The sequence below is a fragment of the Diadema antillarum genome, unplaced genomic scaffold, assembly GCF_040938485.1.
Source record: "Diadema antillarum isolate AM-2024a unplaced genomic scaffold, OU_Dant_1.0 seq00001306_RagTag, whole genome shotgun sequence".
Classification (NCBI taxonomy): domain Eukaryota; kingdom Metazoa; phylum Echinodermata; class Echinoidea; order Diadematoida; family Diadematidae; genus Diadema; species Diadema antillarum.
The window spans coordinates 507-28,466 of record NW_027272081.1 but is presented as its reverse complement, the minus strand read 5'-3'; the positions used below and the strand labels follow the sequence as shown (position 1 = coordinate 28,466).

The following is a 27,960-nucleotide window of genomic DNA, read 5'->3' as shown; positions in this document are numbered from 1 at the left end:
AATTGCAATCATAAATATGTAAAAGCTCCGCTACTGTGTCCCTTTCGATAGACTCTGTACACTTTTGAGATACTGGGTCCCTTTCGATAGACTTTGTACACTTTTGAGATTGACGTATTTCCGTATATATATTTTATCAAAGAGTGTGCAGCAGATCTTTCACTTACAAAAGCTTACTCATATGCAGAGGCGTCGATGGAGGGGGAGGGGGATGGTTCCCCCATAAAAGTATTGGGGACGAACATATCATTTTGCTCCTCCTCGTAACTCCCGAGATGTGGAAATGTTTTTACTTTTTTGATAGAAAACTGTCTAAATATTTCACCCACAGATGGCTGAATTTCAATTCTGAAAATACAAAATCTCCCTCGCGTTAGAGGGGGATAGGCCTAACCCCTTCCATACCCTCCCTGTTCAGTCCTTTCTACTTAATACACTTTAGATTGACAGATTTTAAAATGTTTCATCTAAAGTGTGCACCAGGTCTGTTACTTCAGTTTAAAAAACTGCAAATGTTCCGGGGTGGGAGGAGATATCTAGATACTTTCAATTAACGGAGGGTCAACCCCCCCCCCCCCATAACAAAAAATAATATACACTTCTGGGATTGAAATTTTCCCAGATTACATCATAAATATGTTTACGAGATATATTCATCTGAAGTCTAAAATGCAAAAGCACCCTCGTATGCAAGGGCGTTGATCCTGGAGGACGGGGAGCGCGGACGGGGGAAGAGGGGAGGGGCAAACATATCATTATGATCCCCAATGATTCCCGAAATGAGGAATATTTTCGTGAGTTTTCTGATAGAAAACTGGAAGGGTGGTGTTAGCACTCGCCCACGCCTTCTCCCTGCTCGCCCGTAGCCTCCCCCCCCCCCCCCCCCGCCCCCATGCATACAAGTAGACTGTGGTTACACTTTGAACATAGACAGTTTTCCAAATATATATGCCACAAAATGTGTGCACCAAAACGTTTAAATGCAATCAGAAAATATAGAATCTCCCTCATGTAGGAAGGAGGAATAGGGAATAGGGCTTATCCCCTTCCACCTTCTCTGATTGACAAATTTCCAGATATTCCAACAAAAATGTGCACCAGATTGTTGAATTTCAGATCTAAAACTGAAAAAAAGCTCCCTCGAATATGGGAGACGTATCTTGCCACCCTCCCATTGCTTGGTCCCCTCTATAGACTTAGTATACTTTGGGGAATGACAATTTCCAAATTTTCCACAAAAAGTGTGCTTCAGATCACTTTATTTCAATTCTAATAACGCAAAAGCTCCGTCTTGTGTTCCCCCTCTCACACCCTCCCCCTAAGCTCTACCTCGCTAGACTTTGTACATGTAACACAAAGATGGTGCACACTCGGAATAAGAGCTAAATTCCATGATTTTAACACTTCCCTGAAAAAGCCCTATTTATTTCTTCAATTATCATTTTTGGGCTCGGTCGCGTTCATGACATTCAGTGGAAGAATTAATACAAGAAGTTTATTCAAATGATACCATTTAAGGCAAATCGTTCAATAATAATCTACATCGAAAATGTTCTGCTACCTTAAACAAGTGGTACTGTTTCAAGTCGATAAAACACGTAAAAACACGCATCAAATTGCACCATTTGCAACATCAAAATGCAAAAAGTTCTCACCGTGGGAGGGGGAACATCCACCTCCCACACCCTCCCCCTCCCCCCTTCCCTCGCTCGCTCCGCTCGCTCGGGTTCGGTCCCGTTCATGATATTAAGTGTAAGAATCAATACAAGAAGTTTATTCAAATGATACCACTTTATAGCCTAATTGTTTTATGTCAATCGACATCACAATATATTGCTACCTTAAACAAGTGGGACTGTTTCAAGTCGACAAAACACGCAAAAACATGCATCAAATTGCACCATGTACAACATCAAAATGCAAAAAGTTCTCACCGTGGGAGGGGGAACACCCCTCCTACACCCTCCCCCCCCCCTCTCTCTCTCTCTCTCTCCCCCCTCCACTCGCGTCGCCTTCGTTATATTCAGTGTAAAAATTAATACAAGAAGTTTACTTAAATAATACCATTTTAGAGCAAAATTGTTTAATAATAATCGACATCGAAATATATTGCAACCTTAAACAAGTGGGACTGTTTCAAGTCGACAAAACGCGCAAAATCATGCATCAAATTGCACCATGTACAACATCAAAATGCAAAAAGTTTTCACCATGGGAGGGGGGACACCCCCTCCCACCCCCTCCTCCTCGCTCGCTCCGCTTGCTCGGGCTCGGTCGCGTTCATGACATTCAGTGGAAAAAAGTTCTCACCGTGGGAGGGGGAACATCCACCTCCCACACCCTCCCCCTCCCCCCTTCCCTCGCTCGCTCCGCTCGCTCGGGTTCGGTCCCGTTCATGATATTAAGTGTAAGAATCAATACAAGAAGTTTATTCAAATGATACCACTTTATAGCCTAATTGTTTTATGTCAATCGACATCACAATATATTGCTACCTTAAACAAGTGGGACTGTTTCAAGTCGACAAAACACGCAAAAACATGCATCAAATTGCACCATGTACAACATCAAAATGCAAAAAGTTCTCACCGTGGGAGGGGGAACACCCCTCCCACACCCTCCCCCCCCCTCTCTCTCTCTCTCTCTCACCCCCTCCACTCGCGTCGCCTTCGTTATATTCAGTGTAAAAATTAATACAAGAAGTTTACTTAAATAATACCATTTTAGAGCAAATTTGTTTAATAATAATCGACATCGAAATATATTGCAACCTTAAACAAGTGGGACTGTTTCAAGTCGACAAAACGCGCAAAATCATGCATCAAATTGCACCATGTACAACATCAAAATGCAAAAAGTTTTCACCATGGGAGGGGGGACACCCCCTCCTCCTCGCTCGCTCCGCTTGCTCGGGCTCAGTCGCGTTCATGACATTCAGTGGAAGAATAAATACAAGAAGTTTATTCAAATGATACCATTTAAGGCAAATCGTTCAATAATAATCTACATCGAAAATGTTCTGCTACCTTAAACAAGTGGTACTGTTTCAAGTCGATAAAACACGTAAAAACATGCATCAAATTGCACCATTTGCAACATCAAAATGCAAAAAGTTCTCACCGTGGGAGGGGGAACATCCACCTCCCACACCCTCCCCCTCCCCCCTTCCCTCGCTCGCTCCGCTCGCTCGGGTTCGGTCCCGTTCATGATATTAAGTGTAAGAATCAATACAAGAAGTTTATTCAAATGATACCACTTTATAGCCTAATTGTTTTATGTCAATCGACATCACAATATACTGCTACCTTAAACATGTGGGACTGTTTCAAGTCGATAAAACACGCATCAAATTGCACCATTTACAACATCAATATGCAAAAAGTTCTCACTGTGGGAGGGGGAAACCCCCCTCCCACACCCTCCCCCTCGCTCGCTTCGCTCCCTCGCATCTAACCGCTCCCCCTAAGATCAAATCCTGGCTACGCCGGTGATAGGCCTCACTTATTTAGTAGGCCTTCACAGTGATGTCGCACAGGCGGAGCAAGAGCTGAAATACCACGATGTAGTCATTCAATTATCTATGAATATTTCTTTTTCTTATTCGTTGTGTGATAGGAAAAAAAAATCCCAAATTTCACCAAAAGTGTGCACCAGATCGCTGAATTTCAGGTCTGAAAATGCAAAATCTTCCTCGTGTGGGAGAGGGGATACCCCCTCCCACACCCTCCCCCAGCTAGGTCGCTCCGCTCCTTCGTACAGATATTCCAACTCCAAGTCCCTCCCCCACCCACTATCATTAAAACGGAACGATGCCCCTGGGATGATTGCTTTATTGACTTAAATCAAGAAAATTGAAGAATACAGCATAGCTACAGGAAAATATCTACTACGTTATTACATACAAAGAAATCGATATCCATATTACCATTTTATTGAATTTATTTGGGCATTCTTCAGGGCTGCGCTACGTTTTTGAAAGGGGGGGGGGTATCAAAATCGCCCGTCAGTCAAGAACTAAGAACATCAAAAGACAAGAGAAACAACAACAAAAAAGTCTTCATACTTTTAAGGTCTGATTTTCCGCCGAAAGTCGGCTGACAAGCAAAACAAACAAAAACAAGAACAAAAAGTCTTCATATTTTTGCTGCCACTTCCCTCCCACTTTGCATGCAAAAGAGTGGGACATTCGATCCCTGTAAAGTGTGTGTCTGTGGGGGGGGGGGGACCAAGCTTCTCCCTTTCCCCCCTCCCCCCTCCCCCCCAAGGGCTGCGCCGGTCTGGTTATGGGCTTGCAATCGTGGTGATGGTGACTATCGCCGATCATCCCCCCCACTCCTCAGTACGGATTTACGCCGTTGGTATATGTCAACATGTCCTTTGTTTTTACTTATCAATAAAGACATGATTACAACAACATGAAACAGGTTCATCATCGCCATTGTGGATGGTGACTCACTCACCTTTGTTGCTACTCCGATACCACTTCTTATAAGGTCATTCACTCTTGGAGCAAGCTCATTTAGCACCTCAGCATCTATATACTGCACACACTGTTGCGTACAGAGAATGAGAAGAAAAAATCAATAAAAATGTTTGCGGTAAGATCAAGATCACATGAATACATGCCTTAAGAGAAAAAAAAAAAAAACATATCTGTATTAAATGTAGGAGGACATGTTTGGAGGACATGAAAAGTTCTGGTAGTGCTCTGCATTATATAGAAGCTGAAAAATTCCTAGACTACTTTAGAAGCATGATTTATACCCCATTATCAGTACTTTATACAAGATTTTCAATTTCAATGGAAATACAATTTTGTACATGTTTGTACACAAGGCATTACTTTAAAATATAACTTGGAAACAACAGACATCTACTATATATTTGTATTGCAAGGATGACAAAATACTCTTTCTTGCTATTGAAATCTAGTATACTTTTTGACTTACTAGTAATATGCTACATTCTTTGTTGATTACTTAAATTTACCACAACCAAATTTATTGAATAACCAAAGATAAATAGCCAATCTCTTTACCATTTTTACAGTTTCCATCATTGGTGAAGACTTGCTTGCTGCTATCCGTGCATTGTCCAGCTATCAAGACAAATGACATAAAATAAATCATTAACCATGAACATAAACAAACATTTTCATTCATCTGTCAGAATGATGAGGTCCTTTCAATCATATTCTATTTAAAGACTCAAATTTTTTGGGCACCAGGATGATTACTTAGGATAATCCATGCATGGAATTTCCTGTGGTAGTGTGGACAGTAATCTAAGTAGCTTTAGTATGGACAGTCATTAAGGAAGTTTAGTAGTGTGGACAGTAGTTAAAAACCCTGTGCATAGTAGCCACCTTTCTAATGCGGCCAGCAGCCACCAATTTTGCTTCCTATGGTAGATTTTAACCAGTGTAATAGTGGCTACAGATCCATATTGAGCCACAGACAAGCCAATAATTCAGAGTGTTTTTTTGCTTTGCAAACCGGCCGTGACAGTCATTCATGGCTATTAAATATTTCAGTAATTCCCAACGATGCACTATATGTCTATAGTGGCCACTTTTTTCGTCTCCCTTGGGTGGCCGCTATAAACAGGTTTGACTGTGTGCGTCGCTGTGTGCGTTGCACACATTTACATAGTCCGGCTTTTGGAGACACGTCTCGCAGGGTTTAGGGAATGTTTTGTCCATACGTGCATGCTCCATTGTTGTTGCTACAATAGATGCGCTCATTGTGTAGTGTATGCTCTTCGTTTGGCTTTCTATCTGAGATTTTCTGCCGCCGTGTTTGACAACGAAAGTGAAACAAAAAGTGAACAGCAGCGCTAAGTTCCAACGTGAAAACAGATACACGGGGAACATTGTTTGAAAACATCACAGTCACAAATAGCCACACATAATAATCTTGCAAAATGCAATTGGAAACTCAACTGTCATTTGCAGCAAAATGATATAATCGTGTAAAAAGAAAGTTACAATATTCTCGAAACTGTGTGCTCGTAGTAAATATCACAGCAGGTTGACTCCCAGGACAGCAGAGGAGAGGAAAGGAGCAGCCATAGATTACCAATATTCAAATACTAAACATCAAAATTGCACCTAGCTATTATTAAAGTAGTCATGTGGTTTTTTTAAAACATAATAAACACCACCGCACAATGCAATACAAGCATGGCTTGAAAAACAAAAAAACAAAACAAAAACAAAACAAAACAAAACAAAAACAGGAAGCATGGCTTCGCCAGCTGTAGCAATTTTTTCTGCCTTTGTAAGGGTCCCCAATTATGAAAAAACAAATCAAGCAGAATGAAAACGCAATTTAAGAAGTGGATACTAATGCGCCCCACCCACTCCTGTTACGTGTGTACATGGGCATGGCGTGTGCATGCCATTTAATGCGTGCACCATACACACATAAACCAGGAGTCCTGGAATTATCGTATCCGCCATCTTGAAAGACGTACTGTCAAACAAACCCAAACGAAACGCATTGTGCATTTTGGCTCCATATGTGACCCACTACAACAAAAGGATCCGAAAGTCGGGGGAGGACAATTTTCTGAAAATGACATGGCATTATTCCCTTTCTCTTCTACTTTAATTTCATATATAACACAAGTCATAAAAGTACTCTGTTGCGGAGATATCGATGATTTTATTGCCGTATGTCAAGTGGTTGAGGAAATCAGATTTCGAGAAAAACGCCCTTAAAGTTTTCCTTCCGACGGTAACATGATCAAGGGGAGGCAAGACAGTTTCCACCGCTTGACAATAGAAGGATGCTCCTAGCGACCTCCAAGATGTTCATTCAAGCCAGCGGTCTACGCACGACCAATCAGTAATCAGGATGTCACGTACTGACCAACAAGATCACTCCCTCGTTGCTAGGGGCGGAGTCTAGTTGCGGCGCTAAATCTAAATCTTCGGACACGTTTCTGTTACGTTGAAAGTCGGAAAATCATGTCCCAGAAAAACGCTAATTTCTTGCCTTTCTTTTGATCATTTGGCTTCGAAATTTCAGCAGATGACAGACAAAACATAAGACTACAAAATTATGCCAAAAACAGAAATCCAATTGTTTTGACCAATTTTGATGATGTGACTTCAAACTCGATTTTCTCGGCTCAGCCGTCAGCGACTTTAGGATCCTTTTGTTGTAGCGGGTCACATATGCTGAGTTCCGACAAAAGGTGCCGAGGAAATTTGACTCTCTCAGTGAGCCAATTAGAAGGCGCTGTGGTTGCTAGAGGCAGAGCTTAATCTTGACTGGGTGGGTGATTCTCACCTCTCATCGCCACTCTGACACTGTCTTTGAGCAAGAGGTGAATCTTCAGAGCCCGTTTTCTCGCAATTCTGTCAGGCTAACACATTAAAAAATGCATTTTATTTTGCTTTATATGCCCACTTACGGTGCCAGAGAATACAAGTGTTTTATATCAATGTAAAGCTTAGGAAATGGGCCATGAGATTCAATGAAAAAACGAGATATGAAACTCGTCACACTGAAGACGAGTTAGGTGATATGCTGGGGGGCATCAAATATCGGTCACGGGTGATCGACAACGAAAATGTTAAATAGCCACTTGAAGTACAATTTGTAATATTGAGAAACATTCGTGAAGTCCAGTTCTTTATTCAGTCCTACATAATTCAGATCAAATTGTATCTGTCATGCAACCAAGTGGAAATTTCATGCGTGTGTCGGCGTGTGCAAGTAAGTCGATTAGACAGGCTATGTAACTGAATATTTACCAATAGGTCTTCAAAATGTAAAAACCCCCCCCCCCAGAAATCCAACATGGTGATAAAGTCTTTTAAGAGTCACCTTCACTTTAACATTTGTATTTTCAAATACGATCTTTGACTATTATTTGCATAACCAAGAGGGCTATGTCTCATCTCGTCATCATTACGTAATATGATCAGTTTGACAAACTCTATAAGCCTGCAAAATTTTGCAGCAGTCGAAGCAATGTGGTCTCCAACACAAAACAAAGGAATATTGTGTGTGTGTGTGTGTGTGTGTGTGTGTGCTTATGGGTGCGTTTACATGAGAACATGATTTCTACATGGACGAAGGTGTACTTACTCCATTGAAAAAAAAAAGAGTAAAAGATAGAAGTATTTTGTTTCGTGTTCTTGTGAGGTTCGAACCCGCACGTGTGCAACCTCACATCTCTGGCGCCACAGACGTCGCCTTTAACCTCTCAGCTATACATGTATGTTTCGATGAGAAAATATGAGGAACGTAAGCTTATATGTGAAAGATAAATCAGGAGTCATTTCGTCCACACTCCATTCTCATTTTCAATTTTACGCTGCAAAATTGTCAACCTGATGAGGAGATTTGAAAAAATAAAATGCATGATTACTGCAGCCTATTGTCTCAGCTACAACATACTTAAATTTCAGAGGAAATGGAGCAAAATCAGCTGAGGTAAAGGTGCTTGAACGTTATCAAGTCAATGCATGGTTTTTAAAAAAATCACCTCCCATAGACATAACATGTAAAACTTGGCTGATTTTGAGTCTTTGCCTTTAATCACAATTTCCAGTATGATGATGTTATCAAATTGCAAAACAATGACATGGACTTGAAAGAGAAATGTTCAAAGTACAACATATCCAAATTTGGGATAATATTGAGCTAAAACAACAGAGATACCAGCAAATGAATGTCCGAAACAGTACCTCAAAAAAATAAATTCCACTTTTTTGATTTCAGATGACGATATGATGACGTCGAGTTTTCCTCGAAATATTTGATACTTGAAATGTTATCTACAAGTCATATGCTTTTGTAATATGCAATAAAAACATAGAGTTGCTGGACATTTTCAGGAGCTATGACGAAATAAAGAAAGACATGTTTTTTCACTATATTTGCACATAGACGCGCGAGCGGAATTTTAACTTTGACGCCAGTGCATTCCTTTGTTATGGATCAAAATCGATCGGAAATCAATGGATATTGTTACTTAATGTATCAGGAATCCAAATCAGTTGAAAAAAGTGCATTTTCATGTTGCTTATGCGCTGTGCGCGCAAAAACGTGCGGAGGGACGCTCACGCGCGGAATTTTTTGAAATGCTTAAAATTGTCTGAAACTTCGAGAAAACCAGTTGGGAAGTCGTTTTGAGCATTTTAAATTTTTGATGCGCACGTACGCGCACTTGTCATGGTGACCTGGTTAATTAGCATAGTACAGGACGATCAGACGTGACTTGAACTTTATGTCTACCGAAAATGGTAAAGAAATGGCATTTAGTTATGAAGTTATGATCGATCATTGAAAATCACAAAATGGCGCCTAGATGACGTCACAGATAAGTTATCGTCATGAAAATTTTACTGTACTGAGATATTGTCATGAGATACATTGTATGATGACTGAAAATTTCATGTGACTTGGTCAAGTCATTATTGAGATATTTTGTTCACAAAATTCGTCAGAAAGAAATGGGAATTTCGAGCAAACACAATAGGTGATACGCCGTTAGCGTATCACCTACTTAATTTTCAAAATTCCTAACTTTTGCCTGAAACCATTGTTGCCGGTCACAAATCCTCATGAAGAAGAACAAGAGGGAGGCGCCAATCATGGTCCACAGAAAAGAAGATCTTGCAAAGCTCCTGGTGAAATAATATTATCAATATTCATATTATCTTTTGTATAAAAAATAGATCCTCTAATGATTCATTGGGTGATTTCAAGTTCGGTGCTAGTGCTAGTGCTATCTCAGCACTAGCACCAGCGATAAAACTGAACATGAAATCACGTCAGTGTTGGGAGTTGACCTCAAAATTATGACCTATTTCCGGTAGTTGGTGCTTGGCTCGATGTTGAATGTCGTCTGCTCTACCGAGCTCCGTCGTTTGTGTGAACAATCTTCGTGCTTTTTTCCTCATTGACTAACACTAGCCCCTAGGGATTATCCTCTCCATCATTTCAAGCTCGGTGCTGGTGTTCGCGTTGCTGTGCGAGACCCGCATTTACTTCTATAATAGATGCACGTTTTATGCGCAAAGTCTATGCTAATACAATGGTCGCCCACATAACGTACACGAACACTCTAGACATGGCTACATATATCTGAACCTGGGAGCAAAATTAAGATTGCTGTACTTTGTCGAAGGGATGAAATTTGTGGCATTTTATACTGTCTTCCTCATTATGTATCTACAACTAAGCAGTCATGGCTGCATCTTTTAATATTTGACTGTAATTACGCGTTATAATTTTTTTTCATTGTACAATTCCCACAGACTTTGCGGTGGTGCGATGCAAGCACATAGTGTTGGGATCGATAATTCTGATTGGTATCGCTTCGTTAATCTGACCGTTGGTTTTAGAGCTTTAAGGCAATTGGATGGGAGATACAATCTGTAGCACTAGCATTTATAGCAATAGCACCAAACTTGAAATCACCCATTGTTACAGTAATTATAGCACTCATTCCAACCTTAATGATAATAATTCTTTGGAAACAGAAAATGACCCATTTTCTGTAAGTTCAATATCTTTTGGTCTAAATGAATTTAATACTTCCGCAAAAAACTTGTTTTGTTCATCACTTTCTATTTCTCATCTTAATAGTCGATCACTAAACCGTAATTTCGACGCCTTGAAGGAAGTGTTTGCACACGATTTTGATTCAGTGTTCAAGGTCATAGTATTATCAGAAACATGGAACATCTGTGATGTTGACCAGTTTTGATTATCAGAGTATAATTTAGAACTGCAATGAAGGAAGAACCAGAGGGGAAGTGGAATTGGAGCTTACAATGTATATTCATTCATCGCTTACAATGTAATTAGACATGTATGCCTAATTTATCATTACATAACGTTGAATCCATGTGGCTGATAATTTTCATTAAGAAAATACCCATAACATTTGGTGTAATATATAGAAAACCAGAAAGCAATTTTGAAGAATTTAGTGATAAGTTACACAGTCTTTTCCAAAACATGAGTGTAGACAGAAACTCCTGTGTTGTAGTTGGAGACTTGAATATTAATCTATTAGCTAATTGTGAAAGAAGCTGGGAATTTTTATGCATGGCAGAAAGGTATGGTTTACATCAATTTATTACTAATCCAACAAGGATTACTAAGACAAGTTCATCTCTAATTGACCACTTTTATACTAATATTTCCTCCTATCCTATTCAGGCAGGATGCATTGAGGTTGATGTTTCTGATCAATTTCCAGTGTACGCTGTCTTTGTCTACCACAATGATAATTTCCTCTAAAAAGTGGATAACAATCTTTTCCCTTTTAATCTCTTGACAGGTGATGACTTTCTAACTTTGTTTCACATAGATCGAAATGTACCTGCAAGAAACACAAAGTTTGGTAGGACTGCAACTAGAATCCTAGCCGACCATCTTGATGAACTTAACATTGAATTTAATAACTATGATGAAGTGAGTCAACTTGCTCAAATGCCATACTTTACAGAGGCCACGTTTAAAGAATATTTGTGAATGCTGGATTATGAACGATATTTGTCGAAACCGTGCATTCCAAAACAAGGATTGCATCATCATGGGTGATTTCAATCTATTGTTGAGCAGTAATGCTGCATGTGATAACTTCCTTGACGACATATTACAAGCTTCATATCTGCCTCTTACATGTATTTCTAAACCCACAAGAATTACAATTCATTCTGCTACTCTTATTGATCTAAGATTTTTGCTAACCTTAAGTCTTTTCCAAAATCAGGCACAGTGGTGAGCGATATCAGACCATTTTATGATATTTTGTCACTTTGAAATTGGACCTAAGAGTCAAAGTACAATTTGAAAGCATGTCTTTGGTCACAAATTCACACCTGAAAATATCTCTCTAATTCAAGACAAACTTCAATCTGTGGACTGGCCAGATGTGTATGATGCCAATGAAAGTATTGACCAAGCATATGATAATTTTCTTGATATTTTGAATAATTGCCTCGATGCACGCATTCTTTTAAGGAAATGTCGTAAACATGGTTACAAATGAATTCCCAAGCAACCGTGGGTTTCCAAAACAATATTACATTCAATAAATTGCAAGAGCACTCTTTATGTTAATTATATTGAGAATCGTGACGAAAATTCTCGAATAAAAGATATTTCATACAAAAATATTCTTACCAATACGCTCAGATTAGCTAAAAAGATTTATTTTGCAGACAAATTGAGTCAATTTAATGTGATATCAAAAATACTTGGAAAGTAATACATACCATTTTGAATAGAGGGAAAGCTGCAAATCTCATTTCTAAAGCACAAGTTAATAATAGTATCACTGAGGACATTTCTGAAATTGCCGACATTTTTAACACATACTTTTCAAAAATAGGTTCAAACTTTTATTTAATAGCAAAAACTGTTACTCCAAGTGATAAATCGTTTTACAAATTTCTTTCCTCGCCAAATGACCACTCAATATTTTTCAAACCAACTGACAGGCAACAGGAAATCAACACTGTATTACAGCTCAAAGCAAACAAAGCCCTTGGGTATGATGGCATTGGGAATGTCCTTATCAAACACATTATACATTGTATAGTAGATCCTTTGTTTTTAATCAACTTTTCGCTACAATTTGGTCAAGCACCATCTAAAATGAAACTTGCATAGGTGACTCCAATATTCAAGAAAGGAGACAAATTATGTATCAACAATTATTGCCCGATATCTTTGCTAACTTCGTTATCCAAAATCTTGGAGAAAATCGTTCATTCAAGGACAACTGCCTTCCTTGAAAGTCAAAACATCATATCTGACTTCCTATTTGGCTTTAGAGAAAAGCATAACACCACTCATGCAATTCAAAGTTTAATAAATACCATATCAGCTTAGTCCACTGCCTGGACTGTTTCGTGTGATCATTTACCTTGCGCACACACCGCTACAGCACGCGTATGCCCCACCGTACGCCCATGTATTAATTTGCCGCGTACGCATGCATCTCGACCTCCAAAACAGTCCAGTCTGGTTTGCCAAATGCTTCGAGTCTCCCCGAAATATTTCGGGGTGAGGCTCCGCCCATATTCATTCCTGATTGGTCAATGAGATCGCGTCAATCATTTCCACCAGGCAAGTAAAAAAGTCGATCGATCTCTAATCTTATAGTCTTATTGCAAAACAGGTACATTGCATTTAGCAATATAACATACTAGCAGCACCCGTGGAAATCCACGGGTCTGAGGGGTTTTATTTTTTTTCTCATAATACGATTTTGCACATTTTTATTGAAGAAATAAAAAGAAAAGTCTTCTCATTCTTTCGTTAATTGTGCTGTCTTCTAAATGACCACCCTTCCCAGAAATTTTATAATACATTTTTGTAGTATATGCCAGGCGATCCGGTCCATTGGTAGGGATCATTCCCGCCACTACTTGCTTTTATTATAGAACTTGAGTTTCGAGGGGTTATTTGCACCCGTTGAAGTCCAACAGTTGTCTTGTTGCCCCTCACCCCTCCCCCCCCCCTCACGCACACACACATTTCCACCAGCGCAGGGAAAAAAAACAAAAACATTCAGGGAAAAATTACCAAAAACGCAAATGAGATTCCCCGAAAGTTCTGCCCACAGGTTGTTCCCGTCGAAACGGGAAGATATAAACACTATGACTTTGATTACCCCCTGCTCTTGCATCCACGCGGGCACCCGCGGGAATCCACGGCTGGTCTCAAGGCCTCGGTTTGTTTTGTGTTTTTTTTTTCATGTTTCTTTTCCCCACGTTATGAGAGAAAAATAAGATATTTTCGTCTTCATAATTTTGCTCCCTCCTTTTTGTTTTTAATCACCAAAACTTGGCTTGATATATCATATTAATATAGAACTACATCTGCTTCAGATTGTACATTATCATAATTAATATTAGGCCTACAATCATTGCTCCTATTATTGTTATTATTATATCATTATTATCATTATCCTTATCATTATTATCATTACTATTATTATTATTATCATCAAGACATCATTGTTATTATTTGGGGAGGGGGAGATCATAGTCATCAGGTTTATTAAATAGGCACCCGTGGGAGTAGGTTCTCACGACCTCGTATTTTTTTTTTCTTTAATATTTTTCCCATGTTGAAAAGAAAGAAGAATATATACATCACTGCATTCGTCTTCATTTGCTCCCTCTTTTTTTTTGTCACCAAAACTTGGTTTGATATACCATAGAACCACACATTCTAGTTCCACTTGCAATTTTAAAAATAGGCGGTCGGCAAAGCGAAGTTTTCCTCTACGTCCGCTCATCTTATGAATATGTATGATTACAGCAGCTCTGCAGTAAACGAATGGACACAGCTCCGCGTGTAATCTGATATGTAAGGGTACGATCGGCAAATATATTTAGCCGCGTCCTAAACAGTCTGCGTACAATGACACCGGACTTGAGAGCAAACGGCGAGCAAACTAAATGACGTACCTGAGCTGCATATAGTATTCTGCAGTTGTGCAAAATACAATTACATAACAACGTTCGTTGTTTTCATTATTGGGGACGCCAATAATGGCGAACTGTACGTAAATGCCCTTGTAGTCCATATCACGCACACACAGATTCGTGTAACCATCGTCAATACATTCAGTACACGTAACAGGCGGAGGCAAAGGTACATCACAGAACTATACACACAGTGCAGAGTGTGTATAGAGTTCTGCGAGGTACATTGTGTGTGTGCGTGCGCGTCCGCCGGAAGATGTCAGAGATTTCGCTGCACCATCATCTTTAGTATCCCCCAGTGTCTCTGCAAGCTAAAAGACGTAAGATCGAGAAAGCAGGAGGCCAGCGCAGGTGCCGTGAATATTGAAACGCTCGGCTCTTTCGTCACGCACAAAAATGCATTATGCATGTAGCTAATTAATTTTTCTTTTTCGTCCTCGACGTCGACACGGAGGCGGAGAGGGGACGAAACCCGCGCCATTCGATGTAGGATACTCTCCTGCGGCCGACGGCACCGGTCGCAACTGCCCGGAGCCGACGGCTCGGGAGGAGATAGAGAAACCAGCAACGCCGAAATAAAACAGGAAATACATAAGGCCGCGACAACAACAACAACTTCGAGTATTATAGTATAGGATTACGTATTTTACGCCAATATTTGTATTATTCTCATCATATATTAATGGAATTTCCAAATCATATTTCTTTCAATTGAAAATTGCTCAAATAATATATCCTAGAGATCATAAGAAGAGAATGAAATCAGAACGTGCATAAACCATGCATGAGATTAAGACTAACTTATACTCGTTCCATAACTGTTATGTATTAAATTATAAATATCACAATTATTAACGTTTTAAATCTATTTTTCTGCAAAAAAAAAAAAAAACAGAAATTACAAATGAAAAATCTGATAAATATGAATAGAACAGATATTCGCACATTTAAAGCATCGTGACTTTTCGTACATGTTAATTTCGAGGTGGCTTTTACTTCTCGATCGGGGATCCCTGGATCGCGTGTACAGCTTGTGCAATGTGCTTTTCGTATTGATTCCGAGTCTTGCGTTTTCCGACCAAAATCTGTGCAGTATTTCAAATATTTCCTCCAAATCTTGTTTATAATATGATCAATGATGTCAACATCAGCGTCTCAGCGTCGTTTACTGACAGCAATATTGAGAAGAGCATTCAATGTGCTGCTGAGAAGCTTGGATATGTTGACGGTTTCAGGGAGCAGCAGCAGAACCAGAACCTAGAAGTCCCTACTACACCTGTTTCTCCGTGCGTGGTCATGATTTGTTTATCTCCCTGCCGACTGGTTTCGGCAATAGTGTGGTGTTCCAAGCTGCGCCGTTATGCGTTGATTTTCTTCGCAAACTAGTTCTACATGATGGACCAGACTCTCCGAAAGTTGTGGCTCTTGTTGTCATCGGACCAGATGAGCAGGGCTATGGATCTTACTTGGCCTGCGTGACAAAGTGGTAAGCTAATCATTTATCCAGTTTCTAAAAATGATTCGTCAAGGCAACTTTCATTGAGTGTCTCTTGTCTTGAATTACAAACTGTAACTGTAACGTTAGGCCCCTAATTGAATAACAAAAAAAGGATTGTAAAACTAAATGTAGTTATATGTCTGGCCTCTAGGCCAGGTAGGGTAAACACATGTAAGGCTTCTACTACTACTCTTGTGAGTGTTCCTACTCCTAGGTGTACTGAGTTACATCCTGTGTAATAAATTGTTAACACCGTAACTGCACTGGTTTAATTGTTTTGTACTGTACAGTAACTACTGTAACTTTCTCGCATACAAATGCAATTACACAGAGGCCTACTGCCTTAGTCTGTGAGCCACAGCCTGTGTCTCGGTGGCTTTGCTCCTCTACACAGAGGAGCGACCGAGACACATGCTGTGCTGTGGCCCACAGACTAATTCTTCATGTGCATGTACATTGAGAAAAAAACTCAAATAGGAACATGCTTCAGTATGCAAATGTACTCATACTTGTTCATCTATAGATTAAAATTATGCAGTCTTATGGCTACGCGATATGCATTGTACAGACTGCAGGCATTATCAAAATCACATGTGCAATGTAGAAAATGTTTTTTTATTTATCTTACTGTTTTTTTTTCTTATTTTTCAAATAGGGGGACCGCATCTGGAGACACCAAAGCATTTCGAGCAGCGTATGGAAAATTGGGTGAATTACGATCGAAACTCAAGTCGTCAGTTCCCGTTGTTGCTCTGACAGCCACTGCAACCAGAGATGTGCGTAGCGGTATCATCGAAAACTTTGGTCTTCGCAATTATGTGTGGGTAAATCAGTTGCCGGACAAGCAAAATATAAAACATGTTGTCAAGTCTGCTGCAAGAGATTTAGATACAATGTTCAAGTGGCTGGCAGATGACTTGAAGATCCATGGTGCATGTTGTGAAAGGATGATAAGAAAAATGTGTAGTGATGTGTACGCGACCTTTATGGCACTACTTCCAGAAGGTTGCCACAGGTATGTTAATAAGTTTATAATATGTACCACCGGAACACGGAAACTGATATCCAAAAGGAAATTGTGGACAGCATGTTGGCACCAGATGATGAAATCAGAGTTCTGATAGCTACCATTGCGTATATAACTGGCCTGGGTGTTGATGTAAGCAACGTACACAGTACGGTTTTGTGTGGATGCCCATTGATCTAGACGATTATATCCACTTTTTAAAAGCACTCAAATTTCAGGCCTTATCAGATATACTGGTAACGTGAAGAATCATGTACAGCTGTACAGCGTAGCTCAGATTTTTTTTTTTAAACTGAAAAATGTTACGTATACATGTAGCTTGTACCTTTGGGCTTTGAAAACTGTCTGTTAGAGAATTCATATAATTGTTTTAAAACAAGAATCCACTGTGAGTGTTTTCCCTCCTTAAGGTTTGTAATGGTGAGTGGTTGGTACATTGGTTCCTGGTGTACAACGTTGTACCTAAATTTTTGCAGTTCCATGCTACATGTACAATAATTTTCTTTTTATCACTGCAATTACTGTACCTTGCTCTTATTCATATAGAAGCAAATACAATGTACATTTGTACACACCTACTTTTCATACTGTACTTTGTTTTTTAGGCGTGAATATTTTCATTTCATTGGACATGTTGATGGGTACATATCGTAATCACAAGTGATACAATTATGGAAAAGTTGAAATATTTTAGTTCAAGGTTGTGTTTTTGTGATGAAGTGAATTACATACAAAAGTATGCCAAGTGGGGATGGGCTGTGTGTTTTGGGTGTTTGGGTGGGTGTTTGAAAATTGAACTGTTATGCCGTTTGTCTGCACATGTAATTGTACATCGCATGTTCATCTTATGCATACATACAAGTGTACACATGTGTAGAGTATGTTTTTGAGTTGTACATGTACAACTACCAAGAATTTGTTTACGTATACTTTCTTTACATACAAAATCATTCATGAGAAGTACAGTATGTTCTTTGGCCCAATTTGATAAAAATAAAACTAATTCTGTTAATGCACATGAAACATTTGTACCTGTAGTTTGAACTGTGAAGCAATGAATTTATTTTCTTTTTTGAACTTCGAAGCAATTATTATTTTTTGACCAAGAATTGTTGTAAAAGACAACAAATTAAAAAACAAAATCTACAGTGGGACCTGGAAGATTTCTTTGTCATAACTTGTTACCAGTTTGTGTTAATCCTGTGTTTTTGATGTGTAATGAGAGTCTACTACACATGGTAATCAGACTGAAATGTGACATATCAAATTATTTCTCTGACATCAAAATTCAGAGTCAAACAGTTTACAATGTATTTTGTTTGAAATAATGCACTGTTGAACAATGATCATGAACTATCATGAATATACAGTAAATGTATTGTATATTACAGTACTTGTACATGTACATGTACAAATTATAGTGTATAATGAAGGAGTTTCAAGAGCAGGGAGAAACAACTGAAATATGCCTAATATTTTATTAACTATAGAACATTTAATTTCAGTTCCTTATGAGTACTTGGTGGCACAGAATATCCAACTTTAAAGACACTTATACACCTGAGGAATTATTTTGAACCTCCTTCCCAGAGTGACAACTTTTTGAACTCATTATTGACAGTTGGGAGTGGGACGCTAGCTTTGAAACTTCCTTGGTAGTCGGTACAACATTAACAGTTTTACCATCATGGCCAAATTTCTATAATGAAGGCTTAAGAAATAATGTGATTAAAAAATGTACAAATTATACATATGTTCAAATTACACTATCCGTAGTCCATTTGTTTTCACTTTGCTGTCTGCTGTTACTGTACATGAAATGATGAAGACTACACAGTGTATTTAACAGTACATATATTGCACATGTACAATGTACATGTACACTGTACATTGTACATTTCAAAGTACAATAGTGATAAATTGATGTATTTCCTGACCACACCTAAAAAAAAAATCTAAACTTATTTACCAATAATCGGCTACCATAAACGTGGAAAAAAAGTAAAGTCTACTACACTGTACAGCTGTATGTACAAAGTACATGTACAATGTTTTAATTTGGATGTGACTTGTAATAGGGGGTTTAATCAAATGGCTAACATGTGAGAGTGTGTGTGTGTGTGTGTGTGTGTGTGTGTGTGTGTGTGTGTGTGTGTGTGTGTGCATGTGTTTGTGTGTGTGTGTGCACATGCGTGTATGCGTTTGTGTGTGTTGTGTGGGCCCACTCATTTCCCAAGCATAATTTCACGCTGATATCCCCCTTAAATGTTTGTGAATTGGATACAAACACGTTGCTCTGTCAGACTGTCTTTTGATATGAATACTTATTTAATAATGTATACATGGAGCTACTATTTTGAGCAAATACAGGTATGGTTTGCAAAAAAAAGGAAGATATATACATATATATATATATATTATATATATGCAGAGGGGCAATTCAACCAAAACTGTTCACTTCTGTAATGCCAGAAACAAATGGACCAATATCTCTGTAGCAGAAATGCCCTTAAGACGTCTTCATCTTAGTTTACTAAATTTAGTTTTATTATCATGAAGACTAACAAACGAAAGACTGAGATACAACAGAGATATTGGTCTGATTGTCTCTGTTACAGGCATTATTAAAAGTGAACAGTTTCGGTCTAACTGCCCAGTAGGCCCTACACATGAAGTGGTAATAAAATAATAAAAGATGTACAAACTTAGCGCAATTCTTTAAATTTAGACTGCTCTCTACTAACATTTGGGCAAAAGAACAAACAAAAAAGGCACTTTCTGGTTCCTAATCATGTACTTCAAAACTTTGCACTCCAAATTGTGTAATGTATCCCCTTCACCTCCACCACCCCTGAATATGCTTGATATCTTGTATACCATAGTTAAGCACCAGTTCATAGAACCCACATCCCACAGCCCTGAGCTTACATTACAAAATTACACTGTTATTTAGTGGGCCAGATAATAGTGAAAACAGGTGCATACAAGTACCTACATTGTATGTCAATTAAAGAATTTCTTTAATTTCTGAATATTTCATCACACAATATTATTAATGAAGAATTGATGACAAAATTATTCCCTTTAATGAATATGATTGGCACAATCCCCCCCCCCCCAAAAAAAAAAACATATTGATCCCCTTGACCAACAATAACATCGCCAAACAAATCTTCCAACTTTTCTTGAAGTCCGCATCTCACGACCTTCACAGAGTTCTTTGCAGTTTTATGTCGTGTTTGGACGTTAGAAGTGGCACATCTCAAATCATACATCAGCGAGCTGGCGATTTATAGCTCGCCATTTTCAATCTAAAGAATAATATTCAAGTCATCATCGAATCTGGGCACAACAAAGTCCAAAACACCATGTGAAAGTAGGTCCTACAGAATGATGACACCAAACGTAACTTTCAGCCAGTCAAAAACGTTGCACGAATCAGCTGTGCAACAATGCATGGTACAGATTCACTGAAGTACTGAGTATCGCATTGCATTGTTATCAAAGAGTTGGCTCTATGATTGTGATAATGTGTGTTGTGCAGAAATGCAGGCATCTCCGTGCACATAATTATTATGGTACATTGTACATGTTGTAGATCGCACTGTATTCACGGTGCAATGCACACAGCTGGCTGCAGATCGATCGATCCCAAAGAACTCTTTTCTGTGATCGATCCCTTAGTTTTCATGCATACGCAATGAGCTTGCGAGAGATAGGGCATTACGTAAGCATACCTAATATGACCTTTTGACCCTACGCACTGTCAAACCATTCTGGACGTTTTTTTCGGACAGGTTTGTTGGCATCGAGCGGTTACAGGGGATAGCGCAATAAGCTGTGGAGCAGCGCGTGGATGCGTAATGATAAAAATCGTCCAGAATCTGGACTATATCAGCTTCAATTGAAAAATCCTGTCATACTATCGGTTTGTCAATATATATTTCTATAAAGCGTTCAATAGTATAAGTCACAACATTCTGTCATAGAAACTTGTGCTCTATGGTATCAGAGGTAAGGCGCTGGAATGGTTTGAGAGTTATCTTTCTGGAACAAAGCAATTTGTAACTATAAATGGATATAATTCGTCTACCGTTCCAATCACATATTTGTGTAAACGACATTCAATGTTCTTCGAGTGTTCTCTCTTTTATCCTCTTTGCTGATGGTTCTATTTCATTTTATACTCAGTGATCCTGATAAGATAGTAGAAGTTTTAAATGTTGAACTTACACATGCAACAAATTGGATAAAAGTGAATAAATCAATGGACAAAAAAACCCATTATATTTAGTAACTTGGTAACACATGTTCCTGACCAAGTGATATTTGACAATACTGTCATTAAAGAAGTCAAGACCACAAAATTTCTAGGTATTACAATTGACAATAAGCTAACTCCGAATTACCATATTGATAATATTTGCAAGATACAATACTATAGTTTCAAGAAATATTGGGATTATCAATTGCGTTAAACGGATTCTCCCCAAGTCAGTACTTTTTACGTATTCCACTCTCATTCTACCTTACCTCGATTATGGTGTAATGGCATGAAGAAATGCAGTACAAACAAGAATAGACAGAGTACTGTACTTCTGTTATAGAAGCTGTGTTCAGACGGAGGCAGTTTTGGTCGGAGTAACTTCGGAGGAAGGGTCGGAGGAAGCTTGGTCGGAGGAAGGTCGGAGGAAAGGTCGGAGTAGTTGCCCGTCTGAACAAGGTCGTGGTAACTTCCTCCAGTTGGGGGAACTTACCATGACCTCTTCCTCCAACCAAGATATTCCCAAGTTTTTTTTTTTTCAGGAGTATCTCGCTACCACGACTAGCCGGTCGGAGTAAATTGCCCGTGCGGTTAAGCCCTCTGAGTATCTATGACCTTACAAACCTTATACGACCTAGGTAAAACTTCCGGAGTCAAATGTGAGTACACGTGCGCATGCAGTACAATTTTAACCTAGTTGATCGCGACGGAGAAGCTAGCGCTCAGAAATTCTCATCAGCAAGAGTGGAGAAGATAAATGCCGCTGGTAAAAAACAATGGTATGGTTGACGTGTGCGGCGCTACCACTTCCGGAAGTTACACCGACCCTCCACGGTGATCCCCACGAAGGCCGTGGTAAATTGGTCAGAGTTTCTTCCCACGACCGTCGTGTGGATACAGGGTCGTGGTAAGATAAGCATAAATTTGAATTCTAATTGCTGTGCCTTAAGATTTTACTCCGACTAGAAATATGTCTGAGCATGGCTAGAAAAGAGCAATGTGATTGATATGCAATAACACTTATAGATCACCTCCTGATGTCTTGTTTAAAGAAAACCGCATTCTTAAGATTACCGACTTCAGCTGGGGTGTTTTATGTACAAAGTAGAAAGTAATGCTACCCCTGCTGCATTTATGGAAATGTTCCAAAGGAATAAAGTTATACATGATTACTCATCAAGGCAAGCGAATGACTATCATCTTCCTAAAAATAGAACTAGTTTTGCCAACAGAAATTTTATGTTTATGGGTCCTAAGCTTTGGAATTCCTTCGATCATTCATTGAAGCAAGCTCAAAGCTTTAATAGCTTGAAGTGTAAACTCAAAAAAATGTTTCTTGATAAGTATTAAAGGGGATGACTAGTAACTGATCAGTGGGAATCAGTGGGAATGCTGGGGGTGAATGTTCCAATATTTGTGGGATTCATTTAAGAGTACATTATACATCTATTGCTGTGTGAAAATTATTTGCTTCAGAATGGTCTCATATTCAAGTAATGTGCAGTTTAATGTTTCCAGGTTAGCATGCCTGTATAGTGACGGGGTGATCGTTAACGGCCCGCTAACTTTAACAAGGCTTTTCTCTTGGGGTATTCTTCAGAGGCCGGATTTGGCAGGTGGCCGCTATTAAAAGGTGTGTGTAATGCAAGTTTGACTGTATGCATCATTAAGCTCTGAATTTCACTTTTTCTGATCTCACCTTTTCCTGGGTATTCTCATCACTGCCCACATGAAGACTAATGTAGTTCATCAGCTGAGGCTCCAGACCACTCAGAGCCTCTAGAAGGGCAATCACCAGCTGTGGGATGTGGGGCTTGATGGCATCACCAGCATTACTGCTCATATCCACCAGGGTTGAAAGACTAAAAAACATTTGGATTGCATAAAGGTGAGAAAGACTGCAAGAGATATCAAAGAGAAACTAGGTGTGGAGTGGGAAGGAGAGGAAGGAAGCAAGATCAAACTTGGCATCCATGCAAAGAGAGGTAACGATAAAAATAAAAGAGAAATGTGAATTGAAGTGTCAGCCTAAGAGTAACATTAAAGAAACATTACGGAGTTACTCGGAAAACACACAAAGAGCATTAACTTTGCTCCCAAAGTTGGTATGTAATACTTCTCAATTGTTTATACTCATGTATATTTCAAAGAAACATTTAAAAAAGACATTTGGTGCTAGGAAACAAAGGGAAGGAAGAATATGTCATTACCTGAATGTTCTAACTTCCTTTACTCTGCTGGGAAGTCCCTTAAGAAGGCATGGGAGGACAAGGCGGATGGCATGCTGACCGATTTTGCCATAGCCTATGTCACACATCTTGACACACACCTTTGAAAGGAAATTAAGAGATGACACTTATTTTTGTTGTTGTTGCAGTCCCTCCCTCCATACAAAACATGTGGTAGATTATGAGAATCAAGAGTGATTTACTTGTCTACAAGATACAAACAGCTGCCTGTCTAGTCTGTCTTTGTATGCTATTGTTACAGACTGTGCTCGAATCTCAAGTACATCTAACACAAAGAAACTGAAAAAAAAAATGTACTCACTGCACCCATCTCAATGCACGGACTGTGGCATGCACTGCCGTCACGTGCATCCTTCTCAGCATGCATCTATGTACCTCTCTTCCACAGACATCTGGGCCCCCCGACCAGGGAAGCAGCATAGTCACGGAATGATGTGAGGGGATTGCAGGTAGGAGAACAGACAGCAAACCAGCTGTACAATGTATCTCACAGATAAGAGAATCACTCCTGATTCTCATGAACTACATTTAATACAACTGGCCAGCTGTCTGTCTAATGTATGCCAGACTAGTATATATAATAGGAGACGTGGCTGTCTATGGCCTGACGTAGTGAGTGGCCAGGACGATGCTACAGCCACAAGAGCCCCAAGCGTGAAGGAGGCCTCTCCAGGTGGCATAAAATGAAAAGGAGTTTGCAGTATGCCCATAGGCTGCTGCCTGTATCTCATGGGCACTCAGTTATAGAGTTCCCATGAGGTGCGAACTCCCTGCAAGTTATGGGCATGTGGGCACGGCCCCCCTTGACATTGCAGTGGGTCCGGTTGCCATTATGGCAGCGACAATCTAATTAGAGATTGGATTCTGGCTCAAAGGGTTCTCTCGTGGTCGTGGAAGGTTGATCCTTTCTCGCTGCATTTTTGAGCGTGATAAATACCATTTTAAAGTGCGACTGGACACCAAGTTCTGTCTTCCTCTACAGAAAAGAGGTTAGACAGTGGCTGGAGGAAGAGTTAGAGTGGTTTTGATGGAGCCTTCGGATTTTTGGTATGTAGCCAGGCCTGGGGATCAAATGCACCCCCACACATTCACACCTGATATACCCGAGCATTACTGACAGTGCGTGAAGGGTTCTTTTATGTTGTCTGGAGGCAATAGCCATCAGGAACACTGTTTTAACAGTGAGGCCCTGCATGGATGCCTTAGCCATTGGTTTGATTGTCCATGTGAGGGCCTTGAGTACCTTCAGATGGCTCCACAGGGGCAGCAATTATTGTGTTGGTGGTCTCTTCAGGAAGAAAGAATTAATATGCCAGTCAAGGCTGGGGGTGTTCGTCCCATCCCTGAACCCTGCAGGGATTGCTGCTACAGTGCAATCTTGTTATAACAAACATTAAGTTATAATGAAATTCCGGTTACAATGAAGTAAAAATTCAGGTCCCAACATTATCATCTCTATATTTTTTATTGCCTATTTGTTCAGTTATGATGGAATTTCAATATAACGAAACAAAACTGCCGGTCTACAGAACTTCATTGTAACAGGAGTCAACTGTATTGCTGACTGATAGCCTCTGACTGTTGCAAGGGCAAGAACCCTGTCAGAGAGGTTGGTAAGAGAGTCTGCCACCTTGTTTAGAGGTGCAGTAAGGGGATCCACCATCTGAGGTACCTTACCAGGTGGGGATCTTAAGTCTCCCAGTTGAGTCACGGTGGCTCCTGATCATAAGATTGGCAATGATGAAAGATAAACTTTGCACATCTACATATATTGTAATACAGTGATGACATATGCCAAAATTCCAGTGACATACTCAAAAAATGAGGGAGTTAGGTCAATTTGCATATTTCTGTATGATTTGTAATTAAAAGTACTGTTGGCATGGCAATACATACATACATACAATACATACATATGTATACTAACACTCACAAAAGTGCCTTGCAGGATGACATATTATAGTGATATGCCTGAAATTCCATCTCAAATGCTAAAAAATTGAAGGAACAGCTCAATCAAAATTTTGCACAATTTGTACAAACACTGCTGCTGCCATGACAACTGATTTCCTAACACTCATAAAAAAGGTGTTCTGTGCAACTGCACATTTCATTGATCACATGTGCAAAATTTCAATTGAACTGCTTTGAAACAGAGTAGTTTGATTCGTGTTTCACGAAAATTTGTTGTTACCATGGGAATGCAATACCCTATATTGATGAAAAACATGTCTTGCATATCTACCTACAATAGCAGTCACAAATGACAAGTTTTATGTCAACTGCTCAAAAAATGACGGAGTAGTTTGATCCACAAGATTTTGCAACAGACAGACCGCTCGATCGCCCGACTGATTGCCAGGCCACTTGACCGCAGAGTGATTTCATTATACCCTCATACTCATTAAGTGTGGGAGGGGGTATAATAAATGTGCTTGTCATTCTCCCTGAGGTATGCCACAACACAGGTCACAACCCTGGTGAAAAGATGCAGAGCCGGTTTGAGGATGAACAATAGGACTTTCTAAAACTGTATATCCTCCCATCGAAGATCCCGGAGGAGAGCCTATGGGTACATGTATCATACAGGTAGGCATCTTCCAAGTCAGTTGAGACCTACAATGTACAATGCATTCCCCCCACTTGAGCACGGGGAGGATGAATATGAAATCTCCAATTGGAGGGAGGCCAACTTTACATATTGGTTGATCCTCTTGAGATTTACAGTTGCAGGATATCTAGAAATTGTCAGAGTGCTTCGGAAAGAGGAAGACAAGAGATGCAGCGCCACAAGTGATCTCCAACTTCATTATGGCGGTAATCTCCTTGGCTACAGCCTGTCACCCAAAGGCTGGCATGTTGGGGTACAATAGGCGGAATACACCCTCGTGACAGTGGTAATGTTGTGATATGCTCTTTATCACATACAATTGTACATGCACAATGTAGTCTGCCCTAACTACACTGAGTACAAAGGCACTGTCAATGATTGCCGCCCAGCAGAAGAGTAGAATAGAGTACAGAGAAGAGTACAATGTACTGCCCCGAGGGGGGGGGGGGGAACCATCAAAACCCACCTTGGCCCTTGGCTGTGGGGCTTAGGCTGGCTTTGTCCAGGCCTCTGCCTCCAGCTAGATGTTGTCAGTATCCCCTGGTGTAGCTGGTATTACTCTAAAGAGTTGGTGGAGGTGCAATTACATCAAGGGAAGTACAGGGACACGGCGGCAGTCTGTACGCACCACGGCCCCTCAGGACTGGGTTGTGGCACAGCTGGAATGCAAATTTGCAGGCCTGCTGGTATTACACAATCTACTCCCTGAGTCTTGGGGCAAAAAGAGGTGTGGGCCCTCCCAAGGGACCCCCTCACAAGCTGCATGCTGTGGTGCTGTGAAAACTTAAGTGTCTGGAACATGAAGTTGTGGCATCTGTGGATGGCATACAGCGCTACCCTACTGTCTCCACAACTGCTCCAAAATGGCGAGGAGCAGTGTGCTAAGTAGCAGGGGTGTTAGAATACGTGTAGAGACAATTTGAAATAATCTGAAACTTATGTAAAAAAAAAAGGTCTGAAGTGCATTAACCCGTTGAGGACGAGTCCTGAGTATACTCAGGCAAGCGTCTATAGGAAATGCGTGTTGTAGCTAAATCAAACAGTCCTCAACGGGCTAAACAGTGAACATTTCAAACAGTGAACAAAAAAGTCTGAAAAGTAGGTTTTTGGCAATAAAAAAGAAAAGGCAACTCCAGACTAAACTCTGAATTCTAACATTTCTGTAAATAGGGTTTGGTCTTTAGCTGCTACCCTTAACTCGTCAGCCTGGGCACCTATGCTGGCTAAGGCACTCGCTTAGGCTGATAGGTGCATGGCAGATGTGGTAAGTAAAGCCATGTATGACCAACACAAACTGCTTTTGTTGGGAAGGGATTCCACTTCCTACGTAATCCCTGAGTGCTAGCAGTTTGAGGAATAGCTGCTCAGGGGTAAAGTAGTGCTCATAATCCACCAGCTGGAACAAGAAGGACTGATGGACCACCATGGAACTGTGTCTCAGCTGAAAGGCGGTCATACTCATGCCTAAGTCAGTGGTGAGTAGGCCATCCAGGATGCTTCTGTCTGCTTGCGGAAGAGGAAGGTAGCCTTTTGCAAAGGTAGCTCGCAATAATTTGTGGACGTACAGTCGTAACAAGTGTTACAAGCACCATTTCGAAAGTAACATCTCAACACTAATAATGAGCCTCATGCATATTTAGTATACAATGCTAATGAATTATCTTAGAACGTCGACCAATGAAAATAGAAGAATGATAGGGGAAAGTATAGAGTGTTTCATTCATACCAGAGGGGGATATTTTTGAAAGCTATAAGTAAGGAGTTTCAATTGAGCACCATGCACCATGTTTTATCTTTTAAACAATCAGTTCAAATAACACCCTACTGTAAACGTCAATATT

The 27,960-nt window shown here is 39.9% G+C and overlaps 1 protein-coding gene across 1 annotated transcript in view; it reads right to left on the bottom strand.

Moving 5' to 3' along the window:
* LOC139708116 (proteasome adapter and scaffold protein ECM29-like) overlaps positions 1–23,808 on the bottom strand; it is a 99,100-nt gene extending 75,292 nt beyond the window's left edge. The window contains exons 1-4 of the mRNA XM_071620094.1: positions 23,470–23,808; positions 22,959–23,121; positions 5,039–5,098; positions 4,461–4,550 (exon numbers count right to left, since the gene is read on the bottom strand). Coding sequence (XP_071476195.1) covers positions 4,461–4,550; positions 5,039–5,098; positions 22,959–23,121; positions 23,470–23,576 — 420 coding nt within the window. The 5' untranslated portion in view covers positions 23,577–23,808. The remainder of the gene's footprint in view (positions 1–4,460; positions 4,551–5,038; positions 5,099–22,958; positions 23,122–23,469) is intronic.
* Between the last annotated feature and the right edge of the window lie 4,152 nt (positions 23,809–27,960).